Source organism: Cheilinus undulatus, linkage group 19 (assembly GCF_018320785.1).
Source record: "Cheilinus undulatus linkage group 19, ASM1832078v1, whole genome shotgun sequence".
NCBI lineage: Eukaryota > Metazoa > Chordata > Actinopteri > Labriformes > Labridae > Cheilinus > Cheilinus undulatus.
In genome coordinates, this window is record NC_054883.1 from 18,882,116 (window position 1) to 18,900,642 (window position 18,527).

At 42.7% G+C, this 18,527-nt stretch overlaps 1 protein-coding gene across 2 annotated transcripts in view; it reads right to left on the reverse strand.

The window, feature by feature from the left end:
- The window catches only part of zeb1b (zinc finger E-box binding homeobox 1b), an 84,618-nt gene extending 67,366 nt beyond the window's left edge, over positions 1-17,252 (reverse strand). The window contains exon 1 of one of the 2 annotated variants that reach the window (XM_041813936.1): positions 17,163-17,252. In XM_041813936.1, the coding sequence (XP_041669870.1) occupies positions 17,163-17,220 (58 nt within the window). In that variant the 5' untranslated portion in view covers positions 17,221-17,252. The remainder of the gene's footprint in view (positions 1-17,162) is intronic. The other variant, XM_041813937.1, reaches the window with a different exon arrangement.
- Positions 17,253-18,527: the final 1,275 nt, after the last annotated feature.

An 18,527-nucleotide genomic window follows, 5' to 3' on the forward strand; every position in this document is an offset into this window, starting at 1 on the left:
CAATTTAACATGATTCCATGACTTTATTGCTTCCACCATGCCACTGACATCGAACTGCTGCCAACAAGGTGGAGTACTGCTTCTGGGACACAGGACCTAATGGTTGCATGTTGAAATTGTAGGTTAGTGTCAACAGCCCAGGTCTGCACTTTGCTGTATTTTAGTATTACACGATTAATTTCATTGCAATTGCAATGTCAGGCATGCCTTGATTACTTAATTGCATAAAAGTCTGAAGCTAATTTTGCATTAAGAAGAACTTGAAAGGTTTACAAAAATGTCTGCAGAAAGACCTTCAAGTTTAAAATTTTGCCACTACCACTTTGTATTTACAGTTATTTTGAAAGCAGCGCTGCAAAAACATCCGATTGTGTATTTTTTTATGCTACATACGCCCAGCTGTTATCAGCTGACAGGCTGATGCTCGAATCACTACTCCCAACCCCACTCAACCAATCACAGTGCATGTTTAGCAATAAGGGGGTGTATTTAAATTACGTCTCCACTCTTACTTATCCCTGCTACTCCTATGCTACTCCGTTGCTGCTGTCTGAAATATTGCCCCCTCCACCCCAGCCTCCTCCTATTAAGTCTCCATGTTGTATCCTATCAAGTCTCTATGTATTTACCCATGTGGGGGATTTTGCATGCACTCCCTGGAAAGTCTAAGCAGGCTGCTTGGCTAACCCAGGGAGTACTCTGAAAAGCAGAGCTATAACGCCAACTCTAACTGTATTCCATTTGGCAATAAATGGTTCAAATCTATGACGAGAGTGTTCCTGACTGAATTGCCCAAAAATATTATTTTTGGCTTATTTATTTCCTCTATTTAATAAGGTTACTGTAAAGTGATATCTATCATAATACAGTAGAGCAGCTTTGCTAAGAAGATTCTCAACAATAAGCCAAAGTTCCTTATATAATTTAAAACCTTTCACTGGTAAAAATAAGACTTTTTTTTTAGACTTTTCAAGGATCCGAAGGAACCCTGTCTATACTAACAGTTCTCACATGTTGGGTCAAGACCCAGAAGTTGGGTGGATTAAAGTTATGCATAGTCAGGGGTATAGGTCCGAACATCATTACTTCTGTAGCCTAAAATCAACTTAGATATCTGAGTCGCATCACAGTTATGATGTTCCCTTTACAGCCTTTGATTTTGTTTAGTTAACACCTGGATGTTTGGATGAGAAAATGACTTATAATTAAAAAAAATAAAAATAAAAAGAGTTACATGTGAGTATAAAGAAAGATAAACCAAACTGAAAATAAAATTATAACACTAAGCTTGTCTCTAAATATATCAGAACTAGCCCACGAATGTAATGGATGTAACTGATCCACAAAAGCGAGAGGATGTTATGACGTCTCAGGCAAAGAGCAGAGATCAGTCTGTACATACACAAAGGCTCTGTAGAACAGCCATGGCTGAGTCTTACACACACATTACATCCAATCTGTCTGGACCAGGACCTTAATCCCCTCTCCACAGCCACGGAGACAAGCATACAGTAATCCTCTATATTTGTATATTAATAGCCCGAGTCTCAGGGGGGCCTCTCTATATATCGTGATGTATGTTTTATTAGTTGGATAATCTGCTTGTCGATCAGCGGACCTGGTCCATTTAAATCTGGGTTGTAATAAAAACACAGCCGGCCCTGCCGGGGGGATAAGCTCCCCAAGGACAAGAGAAAGAGCATGTCCAGGTTCAATAGACTCATCATCAACAATAAACAGCTTTACATCAGTGTTATCTGTCATGGGGCAATACAATTATTAGGTGGAATTCAGCCCTGGGCTTCACCCCTTCCTCAGAACAGATAAAGCCCGGCTCATGTTTAAGCCTTCTACCTTGTTACTGTAATGCATGCTTCAATCAACTCTCATGCCATTTCTAAGGGTGCACTTTAGAGATCATTGTGTGTGTCCACAATAATCCTGCCCTCTAAAGGGGTCGACCCTTAGATACTCAGGTGGAACAGATTTGGTTAAAAAGCTGCTCCACGTCTGGAGACACAACCGACTGAGTAAAGGAGAGTTCAAGGGTGAGATTCCTTTGGATCTGAATCACGTTAGAGTCCTCTACTCACCTCTCAGTCCGTCTAGACGCTGTGTCACTGCCACACCCCGCCGGACATCTGTCCTGATTCAATAGATTTATCAGACAGCCATTCGATTAGAAGGGCACTGCTTTAAATTAGCCGGCGAGTCCAGGACTGATGGAGGTGGGTTGGACAGGAGGGCCATTACAGCCTTGGGGACGCTGTGTCTCCTGCTTACCAATGGTCTACAGTCGCCAGCAATCATTCCAGGTACAAGGGCTGCAGACAACTGCTGATGTAATTAACCTGGCCTTTCATATGATTTTCTTTTTACAATGTTTACACTAATGCAAAGGTATGTAGCACTAGCATGCAAGCTGAGTTTTATGGTAGGCATCAATCAAAATGACTTCCACTGTGTAAACAAACAAGCTTTTAAAACATCTGGCTAGGTGGGACTGAGATAGAACAAGGAAGGCACCCCAGGGAGATGAGTGGTTTTCTTCTGAGAGCTGTTGATTGCATGAAAGGATGGGAGAAAATGAAACAACAAAAAGGAGAGGAAGAGCCGAAGTCAGAATTCAGAGGAGGCCAGGAATGCACTCCTAAACCACTAGGACAGAAAGACACAAAATTGTGGCCTTTAAACGCTCTGAAGCAAGACCATGTGACTCTCACGGGGTAGTCTCATGGGAGCATCCCCCACCCCCGATCTCCGTGATGGACTATAACAACAGGAAGTCAGCTTGGCCTGCAGCATCACACACCACACCTACAGATAACTGCTCCGTCTTTTCACACACTGCACATATTAACCCAGAAACATTCACACCCATGCAGAGAAACACAGGCACCCCTGCTACAGCTTTCCTCATCAATCACATGCTACATTAGCAGCAGTCATTTATCAGTCATCAGAGCTATGCCTAAGTTTAATCCCTCTAAAAGTGTGCTGTGTGGGGCAGAAGAATCAATGGCACGCTGCCCACTGCTGGCGTTGGTGGTGAGGGAGACGCGCTGCAGCCTGGCACTGAAACAAGGAGAGACCAAGACTGGCAGCAGGAGGGGGGGCTTTTCAGTGACTGAATAGCCCTTGTTTATCTAGGCCCCTCTGGGAAGTCAGGACACTGCAGTGAATAGGAGCCAGTTAGCAGCAATGGCATAATAAGACCAGGGAGGGGGACGGGGGTGATTGAAATTCAACACAGACTACTGTCAAGACAAACTGCCCATGCCAGCTGTGGCAGCAACTCAAAGAGGCAAGGGAGTGTTTCAACAATACAGCAACAACATTTTACTGCCATTGCTTGCTCATCAAATTACAAGATGAGGGATGGACTTTAATATTGAAATGGTAAAATAAGACTGTGAAGAGGACATGGGCCATTGAAATTCCAAGCAAGCTACTGTCACAAGAACTGGCCTTGCCAACTTTGGCTAAGATTTAAAGGGGAGACTGTAACACCATGATGGCACTATGTAACCAGACTTAGTCTTTGTACCAATGCTTGCTCATCAAATGGTCTGATTTGAGGTTATTCATAAAAACAGGAAAACAGTGAAGATAAAGTACTTTTGCCATCAGTGGCAGGAGCTCAAATGACCTAAGGGCTGTTGATTATGACGGAAATCTGGGGTTTATTATTTGGGAACAACAAAACCGTGATGGGGCATTGTTTGCTCATCAAAAATGCAAGTTGAGGGGCCAGAAATCTTAGCTTGAAGATGGGTAAATTAAAGGGATATTTTAGTATTTTTGAAGTTGGGTTGTAAAAGGCAGTGGTTCTCTCAGGATCCACCAATATCTATGATAACAAATTGCGACACGGTGGTGGCCACACCAGGATTTTTTCTCCCTTTATGCCCACAGTAGCCAAGGCCTCAGTGCAAGTCATTGCAGCACGGGATTGTGTGTTGTCTTAAATGAAAATGATTTCACTCTGGAAGGTACGGTTCTTCTTTTTATACCATGGCAAGGAACAAGTAGTTAGGAACTCCATATATTTCGCTGAGGCCATTTTTGACAACTTCAGGCACATTACAGGAGGCCTACCAACTCACTTCCTATGATTCCAGCCCAAAACATGACTGGAATCACCTCCTTGTAACCCTGTTGGGACATGGTGGTCATCCACCAGCCATCCAGAACTGGACCATCCAGTATAGCACAGCATTCATTAGTGCAAAAACAGTTTGAAATTCAGTTTTCATATATTTCTGAGCCCACTGTAATCATTTCTCTATGTGGGCACTGGTCAAGCCTTGTGGAGGATCCTGCATCAAGAGGTTCTTGGGACAACAGAGGCTACTCATCAGTGGTTTTTTTCACAGCTGCTCTCTTAACACAATGAATCTGGCTAACAGAAATGTTCCTTAAGATGCCTTTTTCAGAATGAACATGTCAGCACTGAATCACAGAAAAACTTTTTTTCTATGAAGATTTTAAATTGCCTTTTGACTACCACTGAGACATTGCTGGCTCACCAGAAAAAAAAAAAAAACGTTAGAGAGGTGAAATCTTACATTCAATGACTGTACAATAAGAACAGGGAGAGTACGGGAGTCATTGAAATGCAACTCAGGCAACTGTCCAGACAAAGTACTCTCACTAGTTGTGGCAAAACCTCATAGAAGCAAAAGGGGGCTCTGGGCCATCCCAATAAATTTGATGAGCCATTGCTTGTTCTTTAAGAATACCATGAGTGGTTTAATTGTATGTTAACCGAGCAACTGTTGTTCTACAGCATGGGAGAAGTGTTCTTCAGTGCTATTTCCCAGTCTTAACAGGACAGTGAGGTACTCTACGCTCACAAAAAAGAGACCTTCTCGTTCCCTGGCTCACACTTCCATTTACAGAGCCAGATCAGAGCGTCTGAAAAGAGCTGCAGTTTTTTTTTGCCCTCTGTGTGGTGTGAATCAGACGGGTCTACAGTTTAGCAGTAGCATTGATTCTTTTTCTAGGCTTTCATTTTTCGGCCCCCAGTTTGAGGTCTCCACAGCTCCTGATGAGGAGCCTTAAATAGGCTGCCACAGGTGCTGGGGGCCGGGAAGGTGAAGGGGGGGGGGGTGGCCCTGGATGGGAGCAGAACCGCAGGAAGCCTCTTGTTTTCACAGAGATAAAGGGCTTTCAGGTTGCATCCTGGGCCGTAATCTTTCACACACTTCCTGGTTTTGTTCATGGCAAGGCAGAAGAAAATGACAAACTAACCTTCAACCTAAGAAGCTGATCGATAGCTTCTGATGAGACAGGATGTATGTCTTGAATTGGTGGATTTAAAAAGTGTAAAACGACAACGAGACAGCCCAGACTTGACTCTAAGCCGTGTTCATTAATAACTCTTGATCAGGGATGATTTATGGGTTCATTTATTCCAAGTGCTGGTTCATTAGCAGCGATGATTATAAAAGTGTGCATATAATTTCTTTTCTGACCTCGTCATTTGCTTTTAGAGTACAATTAATATTGTTCCTAGCTCTTACATCCTAATTACAGAAAGGATAACGCTCACTTTCTTCAAATTCAAGTTCTGCCATAACCAGTCACTTAGTGCTGTCCTTGTGTTTTAAAAGATCCATTAAATAGAAATTTGCATGAAAGAGGTTTATTGAAAAGTTGTGTTGAGTGCAAACTTCAGAAGAAAGGCTAAAAAGCTCGCATTCCTCCTCTTCTCTGATTTTAACTCTCTATTCTGAACATGTCCTTCTTGAGAAGGCCAACACTTGACCGTGAGCCACACCCTGTTCTCCTGCCAGAGGAAACTTTCAATCTCCCTCCCTCTCTTTGGCTCTGGCTCTCTCATACTTTTGTCAGGTGTTATTTATGAGTGCTGTATAGTGGAGTTGCTGCATGCCTCCAGCACCTGCTGGTGTTAGAGAATCAGAGCCAAAGCAGCTGCCAGAGAGAGGAATGGGAGACAGAAAGAAAGGAAGACAGCAAAAAGGGACCAAGAGTGTGAGAGAAAGAACATTTAGAGTGACAGAAAGAAGGTGAAGGCGAGTACCTGACTGTGTGGTAATTGAAGGGGGCGCTGTTGATGTTGTAAGCACACTGGCATGCAGCTCATACATTATGTAACTAATGAGTGTTGTTATGATGGAAACAGTAGGACACAACAAACAAACAAGTGATGAGCAAGCACTAATTAATAGTGTCGTACAACTCCAAACGTGATCAATTAAAGGCCATGCTTCATTGACTTGCAGGCAAAGGCGCCGGCGCCAGTGTAACAAGAGAGGGGAGGGCCCTGTCAGTGAGTATGAAGACAGATGTACGACTGCCTAGCTGTGGGGATCCGAGGGTATCTTCTCTCCTCAATACCTACTACACACATTAAACCCACACATGTATTTATGGAACGTGCTAAGAGAGGCCACTATGTTTTGACTGTAAACACCTGAACGCTGGCGGTGGTGAGCTGAGCCAGGACAGGTGGAGTAAGGGTCAGAAGTCACTGGCTAAATTCCAATTCCCAGAGTCATGGAGCCAGGGTAACAAAAAAGAGGACTCTGCTCTTTGCTCTGGGTCGATAATGTGTCACAGGTGATACAGGTTGGACAAAACATCAAATCTAAGCGGTGTACTAAATACAACCCAAGCTATGCACTACTGTACCTTGTTTTGTTGATGCAAGTTTAAGTGTAAGGTATTTCTTGAATTCTGGCCAACAATGAGTCTCTTCAGAGGCAGACTTGAGATGTTTAAGGGGCTGGGGCAAAAATAATAAAAAGGGCACCGGCTGTATGCTGTGGGGCACCAGAAAGGTTCTGCATTAGAAGCTGCAATACATCTATGCTGAAATACCTGAAACCCTGGTTAAGATTAAAGCTTTTTTAATAATGTGATTAAACCTACCACACCACTGTAATAAAAAAGATTTAAAAAACTATTTTGCTATTTATTTCAAAAGTACACAAGAGTTGATGTTGGGGACACCTGACTTAATACCAGGGAAATTATGGCACTTTATCAGCTTTTCTTTCCTACTGGGCACGTTGTTTTGTCCACCTTACTGTGACAAGAGGGCATTTTGTCATTTTATGTTCACTTCAGCAGCACCAAAGAGGGCATATTATCATATTTTGTCAACTTAAACAGCAACAAAAAGAGCACTTTTTCATATTGTATCCCCTTAATGGGCACCAGAGAGGTACTTTGTCTTGTTTTGTCCACTTCAGTTGCAACAAAGAAGGCACTTTGCCACATTTTTCAACTTAAATGGCACCAAAGAGGGCAATATATCATATTTTGTACCACTGATGGGGGTCAAAGTGGGCACTTGGTCCTATGTTGTCCTCTATACGGCACCAAAGGGGGCATATTGTCATATTTTATCCCCTTAAGGCCTCTCAAGAGAGCACTCCTGCCATATTTTGTCTACTTACAGGGCACCAAGAGGGGGTACTCCACCATTTTATCTACCATAAAAACATCCATGAGGGCACTTTGGTGGCATTTTTTCAAACATAGGGCCCCAGAGGGGTTTTGCCCCACCATCTAAGTCTACCAGTGAGTCTCTTTAAAACTCAGATTCATAAAATGGCACAAAAACTTCAAGGCAGAAATTCAAAAAATATGTTTCAAGCAACAATTTACTATAAAAATCTATCTAATATCAGTCTAGTTACTACACTAAAGACAATAAAGTTAAGGCTGTGAATATCAGGGATAGCGCTTTCTTTATTCCCACACTATTTTTCATTTTTGATTCACAAAGATTAGGCTAACTGTAGCTTTTTTTAACAGCAGTAGAGTGTGGTGAGGCTTGGCTGCCTCCTTGGGTTATGTCCCACAAGCGGGGGTCATGGGGGGCTCAACAAAACGCTCATGAGTTAAATGGAGCGATGTGGATGCTCCATGCCTCCCTCCGCTCTGCCCTCCCTTCTGTTTTCAGGCCGCCCATTCTCCTCTCATTAATCCTGTGTGGATGTTTATCCATGTTGACGTTCAACATAGCAGCCCGCCTTCTTTCTGACTAACAAACAGGGTGACTAAGGTTTTTTGCTGTAGTTGTCACAGGGCTGTGTTAGCCTCAACTGGCTAGCTTTTAGGATGGAGGGGCACTCGATTTGTTAGTCACATCACAGGCCGGCTGTGTAACTGAAATCGGTGTGTGAATATGAATGCGTACCCCCTCAGGAGGGTCATTATCAGTTGTGTGTGCTGCGGAGAGGAAAATCAATATGGTCATCATAACAGGCTGGCAAAAAGCCAGCCCACTAGACTGCATTCAAAGCACAATGCATGGCAGCGGATTACTCCTCATCTGATGTCATCTAATTTCATCCCTGTAGACAGAGACGCTGTGGGACCATAATAAGGTCAGGCACGTTTTAAAGAGACTAGACGTCCAACATCTTTAACAGAAAGACAACAGAAAGGATTATTAAAAAGATGCACGGTCAGGTGGTCTGGAGTGAAGCTCCTGCAGAGGTTTGCCCTGATGAGTTTTTGCCACAAACACAAGCTGGCGTAAGAGCCCCTCACCAGGCCCGCCTTCTGCCTATTGTGTCAGTCCAGTCTTTTTCATTAACCGCTCCACTGAGGACCACAAGGAGGGGAGGGAGGGGTAGGAAGGGAAAGGAGGTGGTGGTGGTGATCATGGGGGGACAAGGAGGGGTCTGGAGACAAACCCAAAGGGACTCAGAAGAGCAGCCTCCAAATACATGATTAAAACCACACATCAACAGGCAGCTCCGAGCCCGTACACAAGCCCGTGTACACAATATTTACCTCCACCAGGATGGCAATTTAGCTGTAATCTCTCCCCCAAGTATACACAGGGGCAGAGAATATTATCTTGCACCCCCATGCTTGTGGGAGGGGGAGACAAAGAGGGAACAAGGGACAGAAAATGAAGGGACAGAGTTGGAGCAATTGTGAGAGTCATCTTACAAGCACACCTGTACACCTATGACTCACTACTTTGGTGTCAGCAGAGGAGAGGAGGCTTTTCTGCCCTGTTAGCATACATGGTACACTTAAGTGAGCTCTCGTCCCAGCCCTACATGGCATACCTGTGACACTTTCAGTACAGTGTAAATTTTGTAGACTGAAAATGTCCACAAGAACACTAGAGGAAGACTAGATAAATAGATCTCTGGTGATGAAAATGGACAAAAAGTAGGTTTAGTTTTCATCAGGGAGGCTAAAACAAGATTAAAGTGTTAGCACTGGGGTGTTGCACATTCAAAATCCAACAGTGTTTTCAACTTGTTTCCATGTGCGACACCTTTCTTCATCACATACTTGAGCTAGTTCGTGAAATATAGGGGCTCATCTCTGATAGTATTAGTAGAAGTGTTTCACATTTGAGAGAAAATTTGTGTTTGGTAGATTTTTTCTTATAGTTGTAACAGTGCTTCTTGGCAATAAGTCTTATACTGTTGCAAAGCCTGTTTATTTCCCTTGTATGCGGTGCCATGTTTCTAAGGAACATGCATTTGTGGGATGAGCAGCAGAGCTGAGAATGGGGGTTGCACCCATAAAAAATGTGCCAAATCTTGTCTGCCAATGCCAAACTCTTAAGCTTATTTTGTGGTTTCTATTGACTCTTGTTCTGAGCTTCTGGTACCCCCAGGTGTTGACAATAAGGTGCCTGATTGTCATCACTGGAGGCAATATTAATGCAAAGAGATATCAAGATGAGATTCTACAACCAGTGGCAATCTCATATCTCCAGTTCTGTACTGAACTCTGTTGTGGCTTGGGAGTGAAGAGGATGGAATGGCCTGTCAGCAGTCCTGACCTCAACCCCATTAAACACTTGTGGGATCAGCTTGGGCGTGTGTTCATGCCAGAGTAGCCAACTCAATCACTTTGGCAGCGACAAATGCTGGTTGAAGAATTGGATGCCATCCCACAGCAGTGTGTGACCAGGCTGGTGACTAGTATGAGGAGGAGGTGCCAGGCTGTTTCAGCCTTTAATAGTTCTTCCACACGTTACTGAGGCTCCTGTTTGATAAATGAATAAATTGTTCAATTACCAATATGTCTTGCTTCCTCAGACTTTAATCTTCCAATCCACCAAACAACACCAAGTAGTGGTAAAAACATGCATTGGTAAAGAGCTGGCACATTTTTGATGGGTTCAAGCTACATACTCAGCTCTGCTGCTCATCCAACAAATGCATTTACCTTACAAATATGGCACAATTTAAAAGATAAACAGGCTTTCCAACTGTATAAGATTTATTGCCAAGAAGCTTTATCACATCAAAGAAATAATCTATCAAACAAAAATTTACATACATTTTGTCCTAAGTCTATTTAATCTAGAGGCAAAATTTGTAAAAAGCTGCCAAAATGACACTGTTTCAGCATCAGTTTTTATGGTTGAGCCTGTACAAGCTGTTACTGATCAGCACAACCCACTCAACAGTAACAAACATGTCAGTGTGGATGCTGCTCCACAGGTGTCACATCCAGGAAGCAGACCCGGTCCAGTGTTCGTTTTGGCAGCTATTTTTAATGTAATTCTTAAGACTCATAAAGATCCATTGCATTTTGACAGATTTACCCACAGTGGAGTAATATTGTGGACTTTGACTGTAACATTTTAGTCTTGATTAAAGTCTCCTTGACAATAATGAAACTTATTTTGGTCAGAGTTTCACTCATCAAAGATCTCTTTTAGCTAGTTAGTCTCATCTTTCTCACGGAAAAAAGTAGTTGCATTATGGGTTTTTTTCACAGTTTGAGTTGATGAACTCAACACTGCACTGGTCTGCTGTTCTGAGGAGTGGTGGTGGTGGGGTGGGGATTTTGCTTCAAATCAACGGTTATGTTTTTATTCAGTTCACTGAGCTGATGCCTTGCAACAAGCCCACCGCCCAATCCTCATATACCCCCCCATCCTCGTATGACCCCCCCCCCAATATTTTTGTCCTAACAGAAAGTGTTTGTGATCTCGATGGCTGGATCACCATCAGTTAGGAAGCCTCCAAGGCGTGTGGCCCCCTTCACATTGTCCTGTCATGCAGACCAGGTTATGGGGAAACTCCTGCCTGCTGTGCCAAATTAAGCCTTCACCCTGACATTAAAAACGGCGTACTGGCTACCGCACATGGCCACATAAAAAAAAAAAAAGTGACAGAAATGCCACAGGGATGCGTTGGTGTTAACGTTAAGGCAAACGAGCGTGACACAGATGTAAGCAACATTTCCAAGATAAAAATGTCAAACAGGGTGCTGCAGAGCAGGCCCTTGAGGGCCCGCGGGCTGCGTGAGAGAGGGATTTGATGAATTCTGCGAACGTTCCGCGGATTCCTCCCTCGCAGGGACCTTTGGGAAAAGAATGGGTCATATGCAAATGGCATGCACAGTATGGAGGAGAAGTTTCCCACAAGCCGAGTGTGAAAAGGGCTCTCCCTCCCCATGCCGGGCCGCTGAATGGGCCTTTTCTTCTGCCACTGAAAGTGTATGAGGTAGAGCAGGCAAACTGCAAAGGTAACTAGGCTCTTTCTCCTCAGGCTTTCTCACTAAGGCCTGAACACACAATGGTTCATTTAGGCATTCAGCCACACAAACCCCAATAAAGCACATCCAAGCGCAGTTAAGGGGGTTACTGAAACTGACTCTGGGTTTAAAACTCCTTCTTTACGGACAGAGAGCACCTTTTTATAGGCTAATGCTCTCAGCCTCCGCGGGAGCAGCTAATCATTAAGCTGCCTTTACAGAGGTGGGAGTGTGGTCGTACATCACATCAGTTTAATTCCACTGAATGGTCAGATGAGGTCGGGTCTTTTCCCACCCTGATGGGCATATTGAAGGATGAAACTCTGCCAGGAACATTTTTATTTGGTGAGTAAAATAGAAAACAGGTGATATTAAGGATTTTTACTTGAGGCATTTTGGGTCATTTTGCTGCTCCAGTATGACCCTGAAAAACAAACAATTCTGGGAGATAGCTGTCACGCATTTTAAGCCTTTCATCTGGCCCTCGGTTGTCACCTGTTCTCAGATTCTTTAGTCACCTCAGCCACTTCTCACCAACTCTCTCCATCCCCCCTTTCCCAAACTCCACAGGGAACATGGAGCCCACAGTTTAAGGGGTCAGGGGATGGAGAGAAGGAGGGAGCGGAGAAAAAGCTGCAGCTCCGACCCCCCCAAACCCCTCCTCCTCCTTTCTCTTCCCTTTTCATTGAACAGACTTAAACACAAACACAATTGGACATGCTGGAAGCCTCACAATGGCACAGGGGGGGAAAGTGAAGTCATACTCTAGGCACGCATGGGTGCCTAGGTCAGAGGGCAATCAACAGCACCCCTGGCTACTGTGTCTTAACCCCCAGAAATAAAGGACGAACCCTGGAAGGAGGAGTGAGAGCCGGAGAAGAGACACAGAGAGAGGGAGAGAGAGGGAGCGGAGGCGGGGGGATTTTCTTCTTACTTGGCACTTTCAAATGAAGCCGCTGAGGAAGTTGGTGAAAAGCAGGGAGATAAATGAAAAATTTCCTCCTCTGCTAAAGTCTTCACACAACAAGGGTGGACCTTTAAATGTAAGCAGATGTCTCTAAGACAGTGAAGTGGCATGTGGAGCCACAGAAACAATCCCCACCTCCTCAAAAACCAAAACACTGAGAGCGTTTACATGGACTTTAGTATTCTAGTAGGAATGGGTTTAGTCATTTAGAGAGCAAAATGAGGCTTTTAACATGAACTTAACAGAAAAAAGAACTTGTTACAGATGTAAAATGAAACAATTGGACAGTAAAAAGGTAAATGTTGGATAACACAGGGTGCAGATGACTTCTGACTTGTCCGCTGAGCTGTCTAAGAGTTTTTACAAGTGGAATGAGACATTAAAGAGCAGTGGTGGACTTTTTTACATCACTGTGGCTTCAGGGAGACACTTCAGCAGCTTAACTAAAGTCTGCATGCATAGGACATTAAGCATGCAACTAATAGTGGTTGCAAAAAATTAAAGCACTAATTAGCAGGGATGCTACAATACCGATACCAGCATGGGGTATCTGTGCCAATACTAAGCCTCATAAAACACTGCAGACATTGTACTCAGTATCATTCCAAAGCATGACGCTAGCCTCTCAGTATGTGAGCACGCTGGTGCCATGTCTGCACTTTAGTGAAATTTTCACATGAATTGGGACGCCACAAGTAGTGGAGAATGAAACTATACATCAGTAAACTGTCAAGACGAGGGATGAAGGAGATCTGATGAAAATTAAATGAACTTTAAAATCATTCAACAACAGTTATGGACTTGAATTAATTGCAATTAAAGCAATTAATCTTGACAGCCCCAATTTAAACATGTGTCCAGGCCAGGTGTAACTTATAAAAATAAAATGTTTCCTATTGGTGCTGTATCTTGTATATTTTTATTCATAGCATGCCATGTTTTATTATGTCTGCGGGGATCTTTGCACTAAAAGTAGCTTCACTGAAGACATTTCAGGCCTTTGAGAAGGTTAGACCTTGCTGTTTAGGCCAAGGGTTCTCCCTGGGGACTTTCTGGATATTAAAATCTATTTTGATGCTATTTTAATCACTCTTAGCCTTTCAGTTTGCATTTAGAATAAGCATTTTCATCACTGAACGACATATACTTCTTATGTGTCCCCACTGCAATGGTGCTAAATACTACTAGTGCTGGGCTCATAGTGGTTAACGTCGGTCTTTATTATAATATTAATAATTAACACTGATTTATAATAACAGGCCACAACAGAGAGTACAGTCTTGACCTGCCCTCTTTGTAAGGAATATTGAGATAACTTCAGTTATGAATTGGCGCTTTACAAATAAAGATTGTTTTTATTGTATGCAGACCTGTGATGGCAATATCTTAAGGCCTCTTGGAGCATGAAGCCCCGGGCAGTGCCCACCTTTGCCTCATGGTTAAACCGCCTGTGTTTCCTAATTAGGAGCCTTGTCCCAGTGTTGATCAGACTTGGGATAAGGCGTTTAAATGCACATAGAGAAAGCTGGTTATTCACATCTATGTTTATGTGATAAATTCAATTAACAAGGGTGCTATTTACTGCATCCATGTAGGAATGTTTCCTCACTACTTTGCAACACGACTGATCTAATTATACTTATATCTTATTTTAACAAAAAGACTATCCATAAGCTTGGCTGAGGCCACTCTTGTGCCGGTAGTCAACAACTGTGTGAAAACAGGGTGAGGTGTATATGTGACAAAGTTCTCCAGGTGTAAAAAACGTGTCTCTCAAGATTGTCATAAGAGCTTTCTAAAACAGTGATGTGACTGTGATATGAATGTTACCAAAGTCCATGTAAAGACACTTTATCTCGAGCTGTAGTGTAGTTTTTTTTTATTGTTCACCATTAATTTACAGTGTGTGGTCAACAGTTTCTAGACAGGGTGAGAGAGTCCAGGGCACTAAGTATAGTTTAAGTATAGTTTTACCAGGCCAATAAACATGCTCTTCCACATAACATGACTTGTTGCCAAGTGCCGAGCCCACAACCTCATTTTCCTTCTGTGATGGATGATTCATCAAGGTGCAAGTGCCTCAGAGAGAGAGGGAGGGATGGAAGGAGAGAGCCGAGAGAAGCATTAGCGGATTAGACAAATCACTCTTGTGATATTGTCAAATAAATAGAAATCCTAACTACCTGTATGCATTTCAGGTTGTCTCAGGAACAGTGTTCTGCAAACATTAGCCCTGAGTAAGGGTACAAAGCTGTCCCAGCACAGCCCCTGTTTATTTTTACAAAGAATGTTAACACCGGGTGCATTCCTCTATTCCCAAATTGCTGTGTTAAATTACCGTTGCAGGGAACGGCTGCTATTCCTGAGGGGAGCTGACTGGGGAGAAGTGACAAAGGAAGCTGCAGTATCCCGCCGATTGCAAACACCTGTCGTCCTGCAGGCTGTTAACACCTCTCTGTTTACAGCGGGGAATGGAGCTCACCTTGATCTCAGCTCCCTCTGTTAGAGCCACAGACCTGGCACAGGTGCTGACCACAACAAGCTGGGTAATTAATTATAAAAGCCCATGCAATGAGGAATGACTTTATTATTTCTTTTAAATATTAAAAGTACGGCAAAGTTGACTCATGGTGCTCTGACAACATGCAGCAGCCTTAAGGAATTCCCTTTAGAAAGCAGAGATGTTGATTTACATAACACATCAGCTGCTTTGTCAAAAGGTGGTAGGAAGTAAGGACTTAAAAGCGGAACCTGATGGCTCTTTGAAGCAAATGCTAATGAGCCAAACATCTGTTTCCTTTGGGATGTGACTTTAAATATCAATAGAGATGTAGCATTAGTGGGAAACGTTTAATATAACCCTGTTAAAATGTTAAGAGTAAAGAAAATGCAGCTACAAATAACAAGTCAAAGTCTCCTGAGAGTAAATAAGACTCCCTTTCTCTACTGAGGCAGAGATATCTACACCTTGACAGCAGGACCGTTATCTGAGGTGTGTCCACACCACATTTAGGGACGAAAATGCCTGAACATAACCCATAAAACACGATACGACGATAGCACCCAATAAAAATATGCTACTCTTAACATCACTCCTCATGTATCCAGAGAAAATTCACACGCACAAGTAAAGACAGTTGAATATCCACCCACGGAAAACTGTTTTTAGCACGACAGAAAAGTGGCAGCTCATACTCCCAAGCGAGTTTCACCATCCCGTATCTGATAAACCGAATAACGGTGTATTTCCTGCATTACCCCAGCTCTTTTGAGCTACACTGGGTGGCACAACACATGAGTATGACTAGCTTGCTTGATGGACAACACATGTTGTCACACCCGCAAAAAAAAGCGTCATTTTACAATAAAATAATTTAAAATAGAAACGTAAATTTACGCTTCAGCGAAACGTGGCGATAAAGAGACCTAAACAACTCGCATCCGTTAAATGTAGCTTATTTTTTGAAAAGCCCGACAATTATAAACAGAAGCGAAATAAAGTAGAAAATATCCATGAAACGAGCCGTAAGCTTCTCTACAACAGTATTTCCACACCTCGATAACGTGCGTAAAACCCGTTAAGCCTCACAAACGGAAACGCAGATTATGTCCAACCAGGGTTACAATCCACTTGTGTTGTAAATGTACATTCTGTACTGAAATGAGCGAAAAAGAAGAGATAAGACGTGTGTTTGAAGCCTTGCTCGAGTCCACGGTCCTAAGAATCAGGATTCCCAGCGCGCGACTGGAGAGGATCCGCTCTCCTTATATGGGCACAGCATACAAACAGCGCGTGAGATATCCCTCGTTTCCCCGGAACCTCTGTTACCCCATCCATGTTTCAACTAAGCTTTCTGTCCTTACTTTTCCATCAGATTACAGTTAAAAACACTCTTATTGAACGGTTAAATCAACACATAACATAAACGCTGAAATAAGTTTGAGAATAAAGAAAGTAAAACGTGCTCCGGTAACAGAAACTCCGCTATGTATTCCCCTTTCTGCCGTTTAACATTAAAATTAAGCAGTCGATACTGCTATAAAGTAAACAACAGCCAGGGTTTAGACACTAAATATTGCGTTTTAGCTAGTGCAGCAACAGTGTCCTGTCGCTACCTGCTCCGAGTGAGCAAAAGAAAGAAAGAACAAACCAAACAGTTGTTTCTCTTCTTTTTCCGTAACACACAATAACTTTCAGTGCGTATAAATCAAAATAACAGCCATTATTAATGTCATTTCAACACAAATAGAGTAAAACAACGAGTCTGTCGAGGTCCGCATTAACAATCAGGTAGCGTGTTTCCCTCAGAAACAGGTCCGAGTTCAGTGGTGGGCTCAAAAACTCGGAAGAATGAAACTAAATCAATGAATGGAGAGTGTATAAAGCGGTTAAAAGTGTGTTAAAATGAATAAATTAGTGTAAACTGGAGACAAAAGCTGCTCCGTTTATTACAGGGTGAGGTGCGTATAACGGTCTCTAACGGTGCAGCGGACCGCTAGGCGGAGGGAGAGACGCGACCCAGGTATAACGGTACACCACATAGGGGCTCTAATACAGCGCTCACTTGCTACTTCCCAGCACTTTCAGGGACCAAAAAACCGGACCAAACTTTTCGGTGAAATAACCCAGAGACAGAACAGTCTCTAAACCGTTTCCCCAACACAAAAGCTCCGCGTCCAGAGTACTTTTACTCACCGTTGTTCCTCCTCGGGTTCGCCTGCTTTCTGCGCTTACACCTGGGGCCATCCGCCATGATCCTTTCGTTGTGTCTAAATGCTGCCGGAGAGTCACCTCCTCTCTCACCCCCTCTCCCCCCTCCTCCTCCTGCCGCCTCCACTTCACCTCCCCTTCTCCGCACCTGGTTTACGACACTCAGCTTTACGACATCACCTTCCCGCACCTCCCAGACCCACGTTTGCCAGGACCGTCCATAGTGAGAGCTGGAAGTGAGAGGGATGACTACATGAAGGCTGTACCTGCCCGACCTTTTACTTATTCACCGTGGACTACGGAAACAGATTCTTCTTCCTGTCTGAGGTATAAACATAGGTGGTAGAGGCTACTTTGTGAGTTTCAAACATCAGACATTTCTTATCATCAGGGGTAAACTTTACCACGTCAAGGACCCCCATGTACCATCATCCACTGCCTGAAACAACTCTTTTTTAAAAACAATACTAATTTCCTCGGTAATTATCACATAGAACCAGCAATATTAACAGTAAAACTATTCAATATATATAATTATTTTATTATTAACAATGAATAAACTTATTAGTTTTATTAATGTTTCTTATGCAAGCAATTACTTTCTGTCATCAGCAGTGGCAGTAAACTTAGTTTTTGGAATTTTTGTTTTGATATTCATTTATGGCATTTAATATGTCTTCTGGTTTGTTTTATACAAAATTTAAAGGGTTAAATTTTAGGTATAATTTTAAAATGTTACTGTCAGCAAAAATAATATTAATATATTTATTTATTAATTCATTCATTTTCTCAACCCCTCTGGTGCCTCCTGGTGACCACTCCCACTTTGAGCTGTACCTGGACTTAATTATCTGAGCATAAAACAGTCAGATATTCATTGTATTTTTATTCATTTTGCCATTTTAAAATAATTTCTCATAACTAAGGTAGTCAAGATTTATCCTTTATTATCTGAGGTCCACTGTTAGGGCATTTATTCATTTATTTATTTTTATTTTTATTATTTGCACACTCTATTGCCTTTCTCAACCTTCTTTGGTTAAACCTCACCAGCGTCTCCCTGCCGCATCATTATAAGAAATAAGTCCACCACTGCTCCTGAAGTGTGGAAAAAGGAGCTTTTCATGGATAAAAAGGGAAATAACAAAACAGTTAAAAGGTGACTGTTTAATAACACAAGGTGCAGATGACTTTTGACTTGTCCACTGAGCTGTGTGAGTTTTTAAAAAGTGAAATGAGACTTGAAGGAACAGTTTTTGATTTATTTTACATCACTGATGCTGCAGGTAGATGCTGCAGTGGCTTAACCAAAGTGTTCTGAAATAGAGAATAACGTCTGTTATAATAGTA